The 15,810-nt window shown below is 41.2% G+C and overlaps 1 protein-coding gene across 2 annotated transcripts in view; it reads left to right on the top strand.

Moving 5' to 3' along the window:
- Positions 1–15,810, top strand: part of PIP4P2 (phosphatidylinositol-4,5-bisphosphate 4-phosphatase 2) — a 37,479-nt gene that overhangs the window by 2,422 nt on the left and 19,247 nt on the right. The window contains exon 1 of one of the 2 annotated variants that reach the window (XM_066333217.1): positions 11,217–11,454. The exons of the other annotated variant lie outside the window; for it this stretch is intronic. Coding sequence (XP_066189314.1) covers positions 11,349–11,454 — 106 coding nt within the window. The 5' untranslated portion in view covers positions 11,217–11,348. Of the gene's footprint in view, positions 1–11,216; positions 11,455–15,810 lie in introns of those variants that run through there. 2 annotated transcript variants of the gene reach the window in all.

Genomic DNA, 15,810 nt, shown 5'->3' with positions numbered 1-15,810 from the left:
AATATTTTAAATTGGACATTTGGGATTTCCAGTATGTAAGTACAGATCCTTGATGCATTCAGCAGATACAATTGGTCAGGTTTCACAGGGCTAGCACTGGATGTCATCACATTTTGCTGGTGTAGTCCTGGAAAGAATCTTAGCCAATAATCCAGGCTCTGTTAAACTCCTGTCATTTTCAGGTGCAGCTGCTGTCCTTTTCACTGGGTTCTTTTATTTTCACTATGCTCTTTATTAATTTTCTACACTGTGGAGTTTCCAACTATAGCTCATCTTATTGCTGTAAGACAAGGAAAGTGAGTGTCCCATGTTAAGCAGACTTTTTTTTTGGCCAAGTAATCTTCCCATATCTCATGATAATGAAAAAAAAAGACAAGAGGAACCCTAGGTACTCCTTAAATTTCTAAAATGAGTAATGGGACAGTTACTGCAATCTCTGAGACTCTCAAAGTAGCAGTCAGTAGTAAGCACTCCAGCTAAAACTGCATTTTCCTTGTACACAGACTTCAAGACAAATATATGACTAAGTGATTTGTGCACTATAAATTCTTATATCAATAAAATAGTTATACCTTTGTATAATTTTTCAGCATGCAGACATCTCTCCATCATCTCTAGCACACAATCACTGTCACAGCTCAACCAAGAGGTGGGTTGGGTACTGGAGCCCACCACTAGTGCTCTCATCTGCTAGGTACCCTGGTGGGGGGAAGAAAGGAATCTGCCTTAGTGTCCTAAGGACAAGGAAAAAAGAAGCAGAAGATTCAGAAAAGGAGTCTGGTGACTCTGGAACAGCAAAAAGAAAGGGAAAATTCTGACTGAGAGCTCTGAAAGGAACTATAGAGGTGATTGCTGGAGACAGATATCATGGCTTTGACAAGAAGAAGGAATGTCTGAACCCAATAGAGAAAATTGTAGAGGTAATGTGGAGAAAGCATGTTTGACAAAGGGAGAAGAATTTGAAGGCAGTAAAACACTGAAAGAAGTTGCCCTGATAGGTGATAGATGGCCCATCCCTGGAAACATTTAAGGTCAGGTTGGAAAAGGCTCTGAGCAATCTGTGAACCATGTCCCTACTCATGGCAGAGGGTTGGACTATATGACTTATAAAGATCCTTTCCAACCCAAACTATTCTATGATCCTATGAATTCAAAAATTTGGGGATGAACAATTGGATTAGGAGTGGTCAGAGAGGGAGGCAAAGAATCATTGACCCCTATCATAGATAGGTGGAGTTAGGAGACATATCCAGCAAGAAGCAAGGCTGCAAAAGAAAATTGGGGTAAGCTGAGTTAGAAACCAGAGAGGAGGACAAAGCAAGAGGGAAACCAAGGTAAGGACTTGGAGTTGTAAATATGAGTACCAGGCCAATGAAATGGTTAAAAGGGATTAACGAAACAGATGGACAAACTCCAAAATTCTGCAGTGCAATCCCAAAGTGAGTGGGCCTCACAAATATTTGGATTGACATGCAGAGACATTGCTGTATTCCCTCCAAAGAAAACTATCACACCAACTCCAGCATTTACAAACAAAGAGCTAATTAAGTAGCTGAGTTTGACATCAGACTTTCCTCATATGGAGAGATTTACAACTGAATTGTAGAGAGGGCTGAGATGGTAAGTAAGTAAGACAATAATTGATTTGGAATGAGAAAATTAGATTATTTGAAAAGGTGCAGAACATGTAAAGGATACAGCCCTTGGTAAATTAAGAAAGAATGAGCTGTACATTATAACTACAGGGCTGTAGGTACAAAAGCACTACTTTTAACGTTTCGAACCATTTTGAACCAAGTGTTCAGCCATCATTCTATCATTCTCTCAAACTGCTCCATGATTTTTTATCTCCAGGTTGATAGGACCTATTAATAAGCAACCAGCCAGGCCTTTCTATACCTTTGCAGTGTATCATCTAAATGAAAAGGAGAAAATCCAACAGTCTCTTCAAATCCAAAGCAACAAAACCTCCAAACTGATGTGTATTTCCCTTCACAAAAGTAATATTCCATACTCACAAGCAAGTGATGCTTACAGAAACAGATGGTATTATTCTTTCTTATTCCTTCTGAGTGAATTTCTTTGGTTGTTGTTTGGATTTGGGTTTATTGGTGGTTTTTTGTTTTGTGGTTTTTTTTTGGTTTGGTTTTGTTTTGTATTTTGCTTGTTTGTTTTTTGTTGTTGGTGGTGGTGGGTTTTTTTGGAGAAAAGAAACCTGCTTTTATAACTTGTATCTGTGGTGGAACTGAATTTGCCATTTCCTTGGAAATCCTAAACCAGTGCCTTTGTACTCACAACTCTTCCATTTCCAATACATATTCCCCAAAAATATGTTGGAGAATTGTGTTAATTCCTGCTCTGTCATCTGTTACAGTAATGTGCCCAGAGATTTATATCACTGTTAAATGACAAGGACATATCAAAGAACACAGAAATGATACATTTCTTACAGAAACTATTTGCTTTCTTTGTGATCTATAAGAGATGGTATACTAGGGACCTCAAATGGCACAGCAGGTCATCTGGGAGGCGTTGAGGAAGGAAGGCAGAGCTGGAATTGTAACAGCTGCCTGCAGGAAATAAGGGAAGTGGAATCTCTCCAAACTGCTATATGCACATCGAATAGGAGCAAAATACAAGATCTTCCAGCTCCACAAGGAGAGAACAAAATATTATAACTTAAGTGAGTAACCTGATAGCAAGATAAAAAAAAAAAAAAAAAAAAAAAAAAAAAAGTCATTGGCTTACAAAGCTGATGTACATCAAAAAATCAAAATAGATTTTGCAGTGCAGCAACTAAGTCTCATTTATTTTCCCCAGTTAAAAAAATCACCGGAATCCTATTTCAAGCATTATGTGCTAACAATGTGCGGACTCCATATTTATTTGCTCTTCCTTGGGGGACCTGCTTATAAAGATACTGCAGTGGCATGAAATACACTCATTTCATTGCACCTTTTTCAACTCAATGGGTCTTGAAACTTGTTTGTACTACTAGTAAAGGTTGGTTGGGTTTTTTATTTTTTTTTTTTTTCTGTTCAGTTGCTACCTTAATTACTGTAGGAACATCTGCCGATGGTAGGGAGAGAGTTCCCTGGTGACCTGTGAGGCTCTTGGAACACATAGTTTTATTGCATGGGTCATGGGTAAAAGGGTGCCTTCAGCCACCAGCCTCGGCTGAAGGGGTGCCCCAAAGAGAGAGAGGGAGAGAGAGAGAGCAAGGGCAGGAGAGCTAGGTCCTTGTTACAATACATTATATCTCCTTTTGTGTTGAATATTCTAATTTACAGTGACCAACCAGGTGAGATACAAATCCTACAGAATTTGCATACAGCCTATGAGAACTGCTATATTACCATATCATTCTGTATTCTAAACTCTAAAGGCTACTTCCTTATCTACCTTTTCCCTGATACCTTGGCGGGGCTACTCCTTGGGCCCCTAGGTGTCCCTTTGTTTGCTATTGCTCAACCCATCTTCAGCTTATCACCGTCTTCCTGCCTGCCATGCCTACATCTCAAAGCTCACCTTCATTTCTATTTCACTCACAGGCTTTATATTTTTAGAATCTCTTGCTAAGCAATCATATCTGTAAGCTTTTCCTGTCTCATCTTTCCCAACAAATTACACTATTTTGCAGTCTTTCTCCTTGTCAATAGGACCTGCATCTTCTCCTGACAGTCTTAAGATTGATCAGTTGATAAGGATAAGCAAATTGTGGCTCTGTTTTAACCTTTCCCAGAAGGATATTGGGTTTTGTATGAAAAAGCTGTAATACTCTCCTGATGAAGCTCACAATAACTATTGGTATGATTCCCACATCTATTGCATCAATGGGAGAATAATATTTGTTTCTGCTTTTCCCTTTACAATCTATGTACTGATAAGATCTAGATAAAGGCAAAATACAGGCAAAAAAAAATAAAAAAAAATTAGTTGTTACTTCTATTCTTATAGGAGAAAATTGAGCTTTCCAGCAGCTGAAGACCCTCCAGGCCTCTAATTTGTCTGGTTTCTCATAGCTACAATGTTTTGTGGTTAATTACAAATTCTTCTTTATTGGTGGCTGTGATTAGACTAGCTGTTGCCACCCTTGCATTCCATGTTGAGAGGCACACAGTAAGACTCCATATCTGTAAAACTAAATTATTTTGTTATGAAAAGCATCCATTGAAGAGATTCTGCAGGTATAGCCAATACTTAGATGCAAACATGCAAATTGTTTAATTTCTTGGTATCCAGAGTAAACGCATTCTGCCTCAAACTCTTTTCTTTTCTTTCCCTTCTGGTTACGTGGAGGTTTTCTAACTCACAGAAGCCTTGCAGAACCCCAAGCCATAGTGGAGATGAGCTCAAGGCACTCAACACTCTTTAAGAATTTCATTCAGATTTCTGACATCTGCACATTAGTTCTGCAGCAACATCTTTCTTGGCAGCTCCCAGCACAAAAGCTTACCTTGGAGACAGGCCATCATTAGGATTTTCACTCCCCCAGTCTGATCTGAAATGTTTACTTCCAAAGTGCTGGTGATTCAAAGATCATGAGTTCAGTATGGTCGCTCTTGATCACATTTAATAAAATCACAGAATCATAGAATATGCTGAGTTAGAAGAGACCCACAAGAATCATTGAAGTACAGCTCCTGGAGTTGTACAGGATAGCACCAAGAGTCACACCATATGCCTGACAGCATTGTCTAAATGCTCCTTGAACCCTGTCATGCTTGGTGCTATGACCACTTCCATGGGGAGCCTGTTCCAGGGCCCAACCACGTTCTGGGTGAAGAACGTTTTCCTAATATGTAACTTAAATCTTCCATGACAGAAGACGATGCTGTTCCCTTGGTTCCTGTCACTGGTCACCAGAGAGAGGAGATCAGTGCCTGCCCCTCTTCTTTCCCTCATGAGGGAGTTGCAGACTGCAGTGAGGTCTCCCCTCAGTCTCTTCTTCTCCAGACTGGACAGACCAAGGGACCTCAGCTGCTCCTCACACAGCTTCCCCTCTTGGCCCCTCACCATCTGTGTCCCTCTGCCAAACACTGTGTACTATATTAACAAATGCAGCTACATTTAAAATGGAGTACTGTGCCACTTCACACCATCTATATCTGTGTGGAACAGTCTTTGCATTTACACCATTTACAGTGTTGTCATAAATCTACATCAAGGATGCTACTTATCTGAAATAGAGATTGGTGCTCACATAAAATAATTAGAGTGACAGGCCTTGTTACTCTTACTTATTGTCCTGGAAAAATCATGAACTGTATATTTATAACTTCATCCATTCCTGAAATGGAACTACACTTTAATGAACATGTTGGTTAAACTGTGTTCCAGTTGAAATTGAAGAAGGCTGCTCAATGAGACTGAAATGGCAGAGGGAGTTCAAGTCAGACACTTAATTATCCAAACTGGAGTTTGACCAAGACACTGCTATTCTTGTGATATGTGTCATGGGATAGCTCGTGATCAAAAGCTGCTGTAACCACGACTTGAATTTGGAGCTTTCTTCTTTATACCTAATGTCCACCAGGTGCCAGGAGGGTACAGCACCTCTGTTCTTCCTCAAAGCAAACAGTGCTGTCTAGTGAAGCACCACAAGTTAGTTCACATCTTTACTTGTTTTTCTTCAATGTATCTTATCCAGGGATGGACTGACCCTGATATTGCTTGGTTTCATGACCAAAGAGGTGTTTCTGGCTAAAAAGCAACTCCACTGGAAACCAAAAAAAAAAAAAAAAAAACTCAAATGAAAAGTTCAGGACAATATTTTCCTCATTCCTCTAAAACTGCCCCTCAGAACTAAAAATCAGAGATCAAATTAAAATTGTGTATGATGCCAAGATTTAGAATTTTCTAACATTTAAAACTATCTAATTATCTCTACAATATTAATCCATTCCCTAATAGAAAATAATGTAAAAAAATTAAAGGAATTAAAAGTTTATTCAAATACCATTTGACTGACATTAGTAAACAAATAGAATGATTTTACAGAAGAAAGGGATCTACATATTTAGATAGAGCTATTCAATAATAATATAGAACCTATTGGGTAGCAACCTCTGACAAATAACAAAAGAAAGAATCTTGAGTATATATAATGTGATTAAGAGGAGATTAATATATTAAAAATTTTTTTTGAAAGCAGCTGGTGTCTTCAAGACAACCAAGAAATTGTTCAATGGTCATGGTAACACATAGAGATGGAGCTGGAATGTAAAGGAATTTAAAACCCATGAACAATTTTCCTGCCAATAAGGATTATGTTTTTCCAGTGTGAACTTCTTAATTAAGGCTGAAAATTTCTCCATTATTCTAAAAATAAAGTTAACTGGAAATAGCACCAATACTGTAAAAGAAATGACAGATGTGCAATCAGGAAAGGATGACAACATGAATAAGCTTTACAAGAACTGCAATTCTAGTTACTAATAACAGAAGATGCCTCCCTTTGTGTAAATGAAGACTTCTTTACCATTATAATTTCTGTCTGTCATAATCTACTGTAGTAAAATTAATGCAGTCTAGGAAATTGCAGCTTTGTAGCAGCAGCAGCCCTCCATACATTTGCATGAGTAGTCTGGAGTGACAGGAATAGAATATATAGCATAAAAAGTTACTAAAAATAGACTTGGCTAGTCACTGGCCAAATGCTTTTGGGAACAGAGGGTGTCGACAAGAGAGGCTGTCAGTGCAGCCAGCATGACCTTTCCCACAGCTCTGGTGTGCTGCTCCCCTGCCTGTAGCCCTGCAGGTGGGAAGGAGTGGGTTGGAAGAACGACCACTTTCTGCACCATTAGGTGCTGTCAGCCTCCTAAGTCATTGCTGAGTAACATAATGTTCCTTGTCTGTGTTTTGCCAGTGGGAGGGTGACATTACACAACTGTAATGGGATGAGCAGTGTTGATGGCAGTAAAGGTAAAATTCTTCTGCAGATAACAGGTTTGTATTTAATTCCTGTGCTCTGCAGATCTACTGTCTAATTTCTGCAGAGAAAAAAAAAGCCCTTTCCCAAGGAAAAATATATATGGAATTGTATCACATTCCTGTTTTCACGCTGCTTGTATACATTTGCATGTGAATAAATTACAGACATACATTAAAAAAAAAAAAAAAAAAAAAAAAAAAAAAAAAGTTAAACATTTCAGCATACTAACTATTCCAGAGATTATCACATGGTTGTGCATATCAATGCCAAGTCCTAAAAGTCCTGATCCTATCTGGAGCTTGAAGCTTGCATGTTGTTGTGGCATGGTACAGAGGACAGAACTGAGAAGTATTTTCAAAAGCCTTGCCTATCTTTCAAAATATGCTCTGAAATACTATTCTGGATGCTGTATCATAGTTGTTATATTAGTTTACGTTGCATTACCTTACCTGAAACCAGATATTCAAATCTATAGTGACTTATTTTTATAACTGGTATCCTGGTACAGGGATTATTATATCCTGCATTTCGTGCTATACACAGTAATGTAATTACATTTCTCAGACAAGCCATAGAATGAAATTTTATCTTGTCACAGACTTGATTTTACAGCACAGGATAGCTTTGCAAATGACAATCTTAAAATAATTTTGTGTGCATTGTATATGCTGCACCTCTCTGTATTACAGTTTTATAAAATAAGCCAGGTCTTGTGTTAGCTTACTGTGCCTTTCACAATGTAGTGAATCTGGGAAAATGCAATAATAAGCTCTTTTTTTGCTATTTTTATTCCATATACTTGCCATGAGTAAGAAACTTGGTTTAGCAAACAGTCCCTTGACCATACTCCAATTCTTACACTGTGAGTGGCAACTTAGGGGAATTTACATAACCTGTATTATGTCTGAATTTTTATTTTTTAGTTTTTTTGTCTTTTAAGCCATCAGTGTATTTCTCTGTTTCTTTGAACAGTTTCTATCACAGTAGGTTTAGGCTTGCAGACTCTAAGTATTAATATTAAACTAAAAATAACAGACAGAGAAAAAATTATTATTGGAGGTTACTTGTTCTAAAATTTAACACAGAAAATTACAATGGTACCTGAAAAAGTCTGCACAATACAAACAGACTCGCTCAGGTATTTTTTACACTTACTACCTGTTAAAGAGGCAAGATTAACCAAGGGTTGTAGTTGTTTTAATATTGATACACAAATACTTTTGCACTTGACAAAGAGTTTCAACATTTTCACTGGTTGGTCTCATGCAAAAGTTAAGATTCTTTTATCTAGGGAAAATAAAAAAAAATTAATGACAATGATAATTTTAGAATGAAGAAAAATTAAACTTCAGCATTAACAAGCATCTCAAAAGGTCTCTCTAAGCATGGGACATTAATAATAATAGAGGAAGAAAATATGTTGTACTCTTTTCACTTTATCTCTCTGCTTAATGTAAGCCTTGTCAGTAACCAATGTGCTGCCTTGCTCAGCCCTCATTTATTTGGCACAGAAGTTTATATGAAACAACAGGACTAGGGCAGGACAGAGAGGTACACGTGTGATTCTGTTCTGTGACACAGGTGAAGACACCTTGAGAAACCTCCTCTAGGGCTGGTCTCAGAAGTATAGTTGGTTCATTTGCGTGTGTCATTTTCAAAGCTGCATAGTGGCATGTTTTCAGCAGGAGGCATTTCCCATGGAGGCACGTGCTTGGATTCCTAGTCTGTGTCACTCAGCCTTCACTGCTGGGAACCCACGAGATGCCTTGGCAGCACAGCCAAGTACTGCAGTGAAGGCTGAGGCATGCACAGGGTGTGCTGTGACTTGCCAGTCGAAGATCAGGGCCAACTAGTGCAGAAAAGCACCTGTGCTTGTGCCATGACACTGAACTCAGGTCATGATGTGTCTTTTGGTTAGCTCAGGCACAAGCAGGGCTGCTCAGAGCAGAGCATCCCACCCACCAGAGAAGGCAGGGTTTTCACAGAAGGAAAACTGCACAGCAGTTTAATTAAACATGTATTATAAGGCAGTTGTGTCCACAGGAAGAAGAGCAGGAAGAAAGCAGCAAGTTCTCACTTCCTAAGCTGTCTGCAGCCTGGCATTATATGATGCTTGAATTTTTACTTTAGAGCCTGACTAGCATGCAAGGAAGGCTTGTGAATCCCCTAGTTTCCTGGTACACATTTAGTTACCATCTAGCTTCCCATGGACAATGGCAGCAGATCTACACATCAGACTGCAATGTTTGGGTTGGAAAGTCCTGTAGACCTTTGACTACCTTTAAACACATGGACATGAAATACTGAACAGCAGAGGCAGATGACTGAGCTGCTACCTAACGTCTACTATAGCACCTCAGGTGACTAGAGGTTAAAGAACTGTGAAAAGTCAAGTCAAGGAGCTATAGGAATTCTTATTTTTTCTTATCCCTTAAATAAGAACCAAGGGTTCTTATTTAGATGACAGTCATATTTGCAAGAATAAGGTCAGCATGCTGGGATGCTTAATAAAAATAGTTTTCAGCTGTATGTGGAGGCTTGAGCAGTCAGACTGATTTGTGACATAGCTTTCCCTGCAGGTCCCTGGGAGGGAATTTGAAGTTTACAAGTCAGAGGAGCAGTTCAGAGGAGAAGATGGTCCCACAATTCGCTGTAATTGCTGCAGGATGGACCAGGCATTGGTGGAACTCAGTGCAGCATAATTGGCAGCTTCAAGAGTGTATGAAATCTTCTGTCTTTTCCCATACAAGAAAAATAGTAAAGAAATCTGGTTGCAGCTGCCAGTTCCTGCAACAGGACTCCAAAAGAAAGCTTACAGCTCTGTTCTTGTTGAACACTGGGCACGTGATACCAAATTCATGTGCTAAAGATAAAACCTTACTGGTAATATTTACGACCTACATTTGACCTGCCAAGGTTGGCTTAATGGTACCTTATCAAGGAGTTTGGGGCACAAAACCTTGAGCCTTAGAAATCCTCACAAAAATAAAAAGCTGTTAAGTATTGATTTGAGCTTAAGAGTTATTTTGAAGCTGACTGATCACCAAAAGCTCAATATAATTGATACTTAAAAGGCATCTTGCAGGTTAGTTACCACATTTTCTGATAGAAAAGCAGTTTGCCATAGCATTACCGCATTTCATACGTGGTGAAGATGGCTGTCATAATGCAACTGGCTGCCTTGTAGAATGTTATCCCTTGTATCAGAGCTCACTCATATCCAGAGTTTATTTCTACAGGATAATAACACTCAAAAACACAATTTTGCACCGAATGAGTAGTTGATTAATTCCATAATACAGTTATTAAAGTAATAATCATCAAAATCTTTGAAAAACAAACCACATCAGCCCTCATTTAATGTTTTGATTATTTCTCATAGACTCTCAAATACATTAACCTGTTTCCATAGAACAGTTTGATTCTCTAGACTGGAATATGAAAAAAAAGCTCCCGCAATAAATTTTCTACACGATGCAAGAAATCCTGTTTTATTTTATAAATTGTATTATTAGAGAAGGAATGTGACCAGCTTGTGAACTCTCAGGCCATGATCTCACCTTTACCCAGCTCTTACAAAAACATCTGCCTTCCATGCAAGTCGTTTTCAGGGAGCGCCTTGGCTCTGGTTAATCGCCTCGGTGCCGCCTGGCAGCCGCGTCCACTTGTGTACAAAGCGCTTATCGTCTGCTATTACTGCAGCCTGGCGATCTGACCGACGGACAGCAGCACACTACACAAGGGCGACAAACATCAGTTTTATCTCAGTATGGTCTGAAAAATTAATCAGGGGAAGCTATTTTCCCTCTTTGCCAGAGACTTCCAGATGGTGCCCGAGAGGCAGAAGGAAATTTAGTCCTTCCGTCCTGACAGCTCAGTGGCACCAGGGGACGGACCTCCCCGTTGAGCAGCAGATCTGATAACACGTAGATTTATCTCCTCACGTTTAGAGAGCCCTTGAAGGTTCCCACCGCTATCACCTCGGAGAGTGCCGCCTCAGTCCGTCCGCATCCCCAGAGTCCTGGAAAAAGCGACTGCTTCCAGCTAAACCGACCACAGCACTTCCCTGGTACTGATGTCAATATCCAAACACAGAGCTTAAAAAGCCTTAACAAAACAAACAAGCAAACAAACAAAAACCCACACAACGCCACAAACGCGGTCTTTTACGGGAAATTTTTATTTACAGCAGAAGGTTGTTACGTTCCTCTCCCAGACACCGCCCCCGGCCTGCCCCGCTCACTCCCGGCGCCGGGGGCCGGCCCAGCGCCCGCCCCGCCGTCCCTCCTCCCCGCCCCGCTCTCATTCATTCCCAGCCCCTTCCTCTGCGCTCCTTCCCCTTCCCCGGCGCCGCCGGCCCGGCCGCCTCCCCGCCCCGCGCCCGGCAGCGGGCAGGGCCCTCCGCGCCGCAGCCATGGCCGCCGAGGGGGTGGACGAGCGCTCCCCGCTGCTCTCCGCGCCCGGCTCCGGCAAGGTCACCCCGACCGCGCCGCCCTATCTGCCGGACAGCAGTCCCCGAGGTAAGGTGGCAGCGGGGCGGCGGGCGGGGGGTGGCCCTGTCGCTGCGGCTGTGGCTGGCGGGGGACGCGGCGCCTCAGCGCGGCGGCGGCGGTGCGGGGCTCCCCGCCCGGGCCGGGAACAACAGGTAACGCCGCTCCGTGCCCGGCACAGGCCGCGCTCCCCGCCGCACTCCGGCCTCAGCAGGAAAAAAATAAAAGAAATGAAAATAATTGTTTGCAGGGGCAGAACAAGCCCGAACCGGTCTGCTCATTATAACTCGCTCGCATGCCGCAGCTTGCGTGGTAATTGTTGGACTTGGGTTCCCCCATGAATTAGGAGCGGGATTGAGTGGGGGATCCGGAGCTGGGAGCGGCTCGGCGGGGCCCGGCGCGCAGGGCGCAGTGGCCGCTGGCCGTGGCAGTGACAGCCCGCGGTGCCCAGGTGTGCTCCGCGCCTGGCCTGGCAGTCGCCCTGGATACCGAGGGGACTGGGTGCAGTGTGGTAGCTGGAGCCCGAAACCGCCAGGGTGTCCTTGCAAACGCGTTTCAAGGCCGTAGCTGGTTTTGGCTTTATTTTAAAAGGAAGTCCGATACTGCGGTTACAAATCTGTAGTCCTGGCATAATTATATCCTATTATCCTTCCTCCACAGACTTAGGAAAAATCATCGTGTTGATCAATACTGACTATTTAGTTAGTAGGTGGAAAAAATTGCTTAGAAAATATAAATCAGGACCTTCTCAAAGTACATTAGTGGTTTTTTTTTTTTCCTTTAGGGTTTTGTTTTTTTTTTTTTTTTTTCAGTTAAACCTCAGAAACTGAGGTGTGGAGAAAGCTGAAGGAATGAAGACTGAATAAGATTAGAGTAGCTTTGCTTAGCAGTACCCTTTAAAATGTAAGATTACAGTTCTTATCTCAGTAGGTCCAGTGTGTTGGTCCTTTCTTAACAATTTCTATTAACTGTGTAGATTCATGGCATGCATGTAACTAGAATGAGTGAGCATCTGTGTTTTGAGTGATATTTGAGCTCGTGGAAAGCTAGTCCTCTTGTCTTGATGTGAAAATGTATTTCAGTTAGGGCTGTAGCTGGCGTTGGCTGTTTACTTTGATGTGAACTGGACAAAGGAATATCTGCTTAAGAAACAGCAGAGGTTGGAGGCTTTGGCTTTTTATTTGGGGTTTACTTGCCATCAATTTTTTAATACTGACATTGTCCCATAAGTCAAAAAAAATCCATATATGTACACCTTAGTTTACGTTCTGTGTTTCATGTTTTTATTCTTAGTGATCTTTATCCTGTAACCATTATTGTTGCATACATTTCAGTCTGGTTTTTGGTCGTTTGTTTGTTTGTTTTAGTATTTATAAATTTAAAAAGTAACGAAAATGCATTAGATTAGTGACTCTTGTTTGACCGCAGGGTAAAACTCGTGACCTGGATCCTAAAATCCTCATTTTAGTTGCTGGTCATGTCCTCCTGTGCCCTCAGTGGGCATCTGTAACTTGAGATAACTGGTTGGGCACCTGTGGTGGGATGTCATTCTTGAGATAAGTGGCTTCCCCCCCAAAAATAAGGAAGAACCAACACAGAGCTTTCTTGAATGTGAAATATATCTCGTTTGATCAGTCCATGAGCAAACATACTAAGTAGAATTTCAGAACTTTTGCTCTGCAAAACTCTCAGAAGATAGCTGCGGAACAGAATTTTACAGAGCTGTGGCATAGGCCCAGTAGCTCTACTTCCCTTGCTCTGTTGGCTTTCCTTAGTGAAAGGATCTCTGCAAGCTAAACCACCTTTCTAGCTGACTGGCAGTCTTTATCTCTCTCCCTAGCACAAAGCTAGACTTCGAGAAGAAGCATTCCTGTGGAAAAATTTGGTTTTCTTCCAAGGCAAACTCCTTCTGCAGAGCTTCCTTGAATAACATCACCTGAATAGTGTGGAGTGGCAGAGGAAGGAGGAAAAAGGCCTTTGTGTCAAAACTACCACCTGAGTGTACATTCATAGGTTTATCCCTGTAATTATCTACTGTGCCCAATATGTTGTCCTGAACTTTAAATCAGAGATACCATGGTTTGAAGGTAGCCTTCTATGCTCTTGTTGAACTGCAGCTGAGACCCAGCTGGCCCTTCCCTGTGTGAACTGGTGGATGGGTGAATCCTGGTAATGGCTTTGTGTTTGTTCTTAATGATGGAAGAAAGCAAGGAAAAATATTTTCAGTGTGTATGCAGGCCACGGTATTTTAAGAGACTTTTCTCAACACTGACAAAGGGTGAAACTACCAGTTCTGTTCCCTGTATTAGGATAGTTAGTCAGTGCTTTTTTGTTTGTTTCTTTTAGGTTTCTTGGGCTTTTTCCTGAACAGTTCTTAACAACCCATCTTAGTTTTTAGTTCTTAACAACCTATCTTTGGCATCAATCGCTTTTTCCCTTACCCACCCCCTCCCAGGTTGTGATAAATAACCATTGAGATAATGATAAAGAGTGAATTTTTAAAAATAAAATAAAACTCATTTTTGTTTGACCCAGGTAGGCTGCAAGTGGGTTCTCTATGGTTTCCACCCTTCAACTACCAAGGGAGGAAAGTGCATGAGCTCCAAAAGGAATTTCTCAGGTTGCAAATGGGATATCTTTCATTGCATTGCTGTTCCATAGGGGTGTGGAGGGAGTCAGATGTACTGCATGGTAGGGCACTTTGTTCATCTTACTGAACTAGTTATTGTTTTGGGGGAGTGGGGAGTTGGTTCCTTGTTTGATATTTTGTTTGGGGTTTTTCTTTTTTTTTAAGAAAAATTGATAATGTAGCTGGTGTGTCAGCAGCAGGGAATTCAGTATCTCATTACATGTCTCCTAGTGTTTATGTGAAGCTTGCCTACTACCCAGTCACATCCAGCATAACAGACTGACAGACCTTTGTAAACTGGGTCTAGGTATTACGGTTAGCCTGAAATTCAAGCTGTCCAAAAAAAAAAAAAAAAAGTCATACCCAAATATGCTAATATGCTTTGAAGCCTTTTTATTAAGGGGTAATAAGCAGCTAACTCTGAAACAATGACTCTATCTTCCTTTTCACCATCCCCCCACCTCTTTACCCTTCCCCAATATACTTTTCTTTACATTTAATTTTGGTGGCTTCTGCTGGGTTTGGTTTTTGGAGCTCTTCAAAATGCATGTTTTCTTTGAGCATGAAGGTTGCAGTGCCAAGATACCTCATGCTTTCTGCTCCATAGCAAATGTTATTTGCTGCAGCACGGCTCTGAAAAGCAGCCATTATTCGCTTGCTATCTGATATTTGCTGAGCCAGCAGGACAGGAACAGCTAGGCTACTTACCTGGAAGCCAAGCAGCTCTAGAATGAGGCTGGAGAAGTGGCTGGCGCTGTGTGTAGGGGCTCACGCACCTCGGTTAACCAGCTTTCAAACTCGTAAGAGTTACTACTTTTAAATGGGGTATAGAAAATTAGAAATATCTAGAAGGTATGGTTGTAAATGTTTGAAGTATTCCAGGATCAGGGAAAGCTGTAATGTTGGTGGCTGTGTGTCTCTTCACTTTCTGGTACCCTTAAAGATACTGCTTGCCTTAGTACAGCCACCCTATTTCCAGCTCATAGAATTGAGCTGTCACACTTTAAATGGAGAGGACAAAGTCAAGAACTTTTGTAAAACAATTGTTGCTTTTTAGAAAAGCAGCCTTAAAGCTGGGAGTGAACTGTAGGGGTGTCTTGACAGAGAGTTTGGTATTTAGTCTTTGGAACATGCCTTTTGTTTTCTGGCTGCCTGTTCCCCTAGCCAGAAAGTGTCAGCTGCTCACTGTAGGAGCAGTTAAGCAGCCTGCTGACTGCCAAAACCCCCTTGCAGCAGCCTTGACTTTGCCACTGTGGCATCATCTAAATCTCTAACCTGATTTCTGGAGTGCTCTGGTAGGCTTGAGCTTGTTTCTACTTGCCAAAGTGTGTGGGTTGGGGTTTTGTCTTGTGTGTGTTTGTTTTTTAATGTCTTGTAATGTCTCATGTCCTGCATGTGGCAGCCTTACTTAAAATAGGGTATCACAGTATGGCAAAATACTGATATTTAATATTTTTGCTGCATTTTTTCCAGAATGTATTTCTACAGAAACAGAAGAAATAACAGTACTGTTACCTGATATTTCTTAAGGATGTTATTTTCTGTAACCAGTGTATCAGAGCTGAAGGTGTAAAGTTTACTTCCTCAAGAAATAGAGCATCAGTTAGTGTCATGAATTCAGAATTGTATTGCTGCATACAAGTTAATTTTGTTTCTCACCTGAAATAATTCAAGTATATTTGATGTGATTCTGAGACTCTCAAGGTATCTGTCTTTTTCCTGCTGTCTCTGTGAGGTAAAATCCAGCGCAGGTCTGG

The sequence above is a fragment of the Sylvia atricapilla genome, chromosome 1, assembly GCF_009819655.1.
Source record: "Sylvia atricapilla isolate bSylAtr1 chromosome 1, bSylAtr1.pri, whole genome shotgun sequence".
Lineage (NCBI taxonomy): Eukaryota > Metazoa > Chordata > Aves > Passeriformes > Sylviidae > Sylvia > Sylvia atricapilla.
The sequence above is the reverse complement of the archived record's forward strand: the minus strand, read 5'-3'. Positions and strand labels throughout refer to the sequence as shown.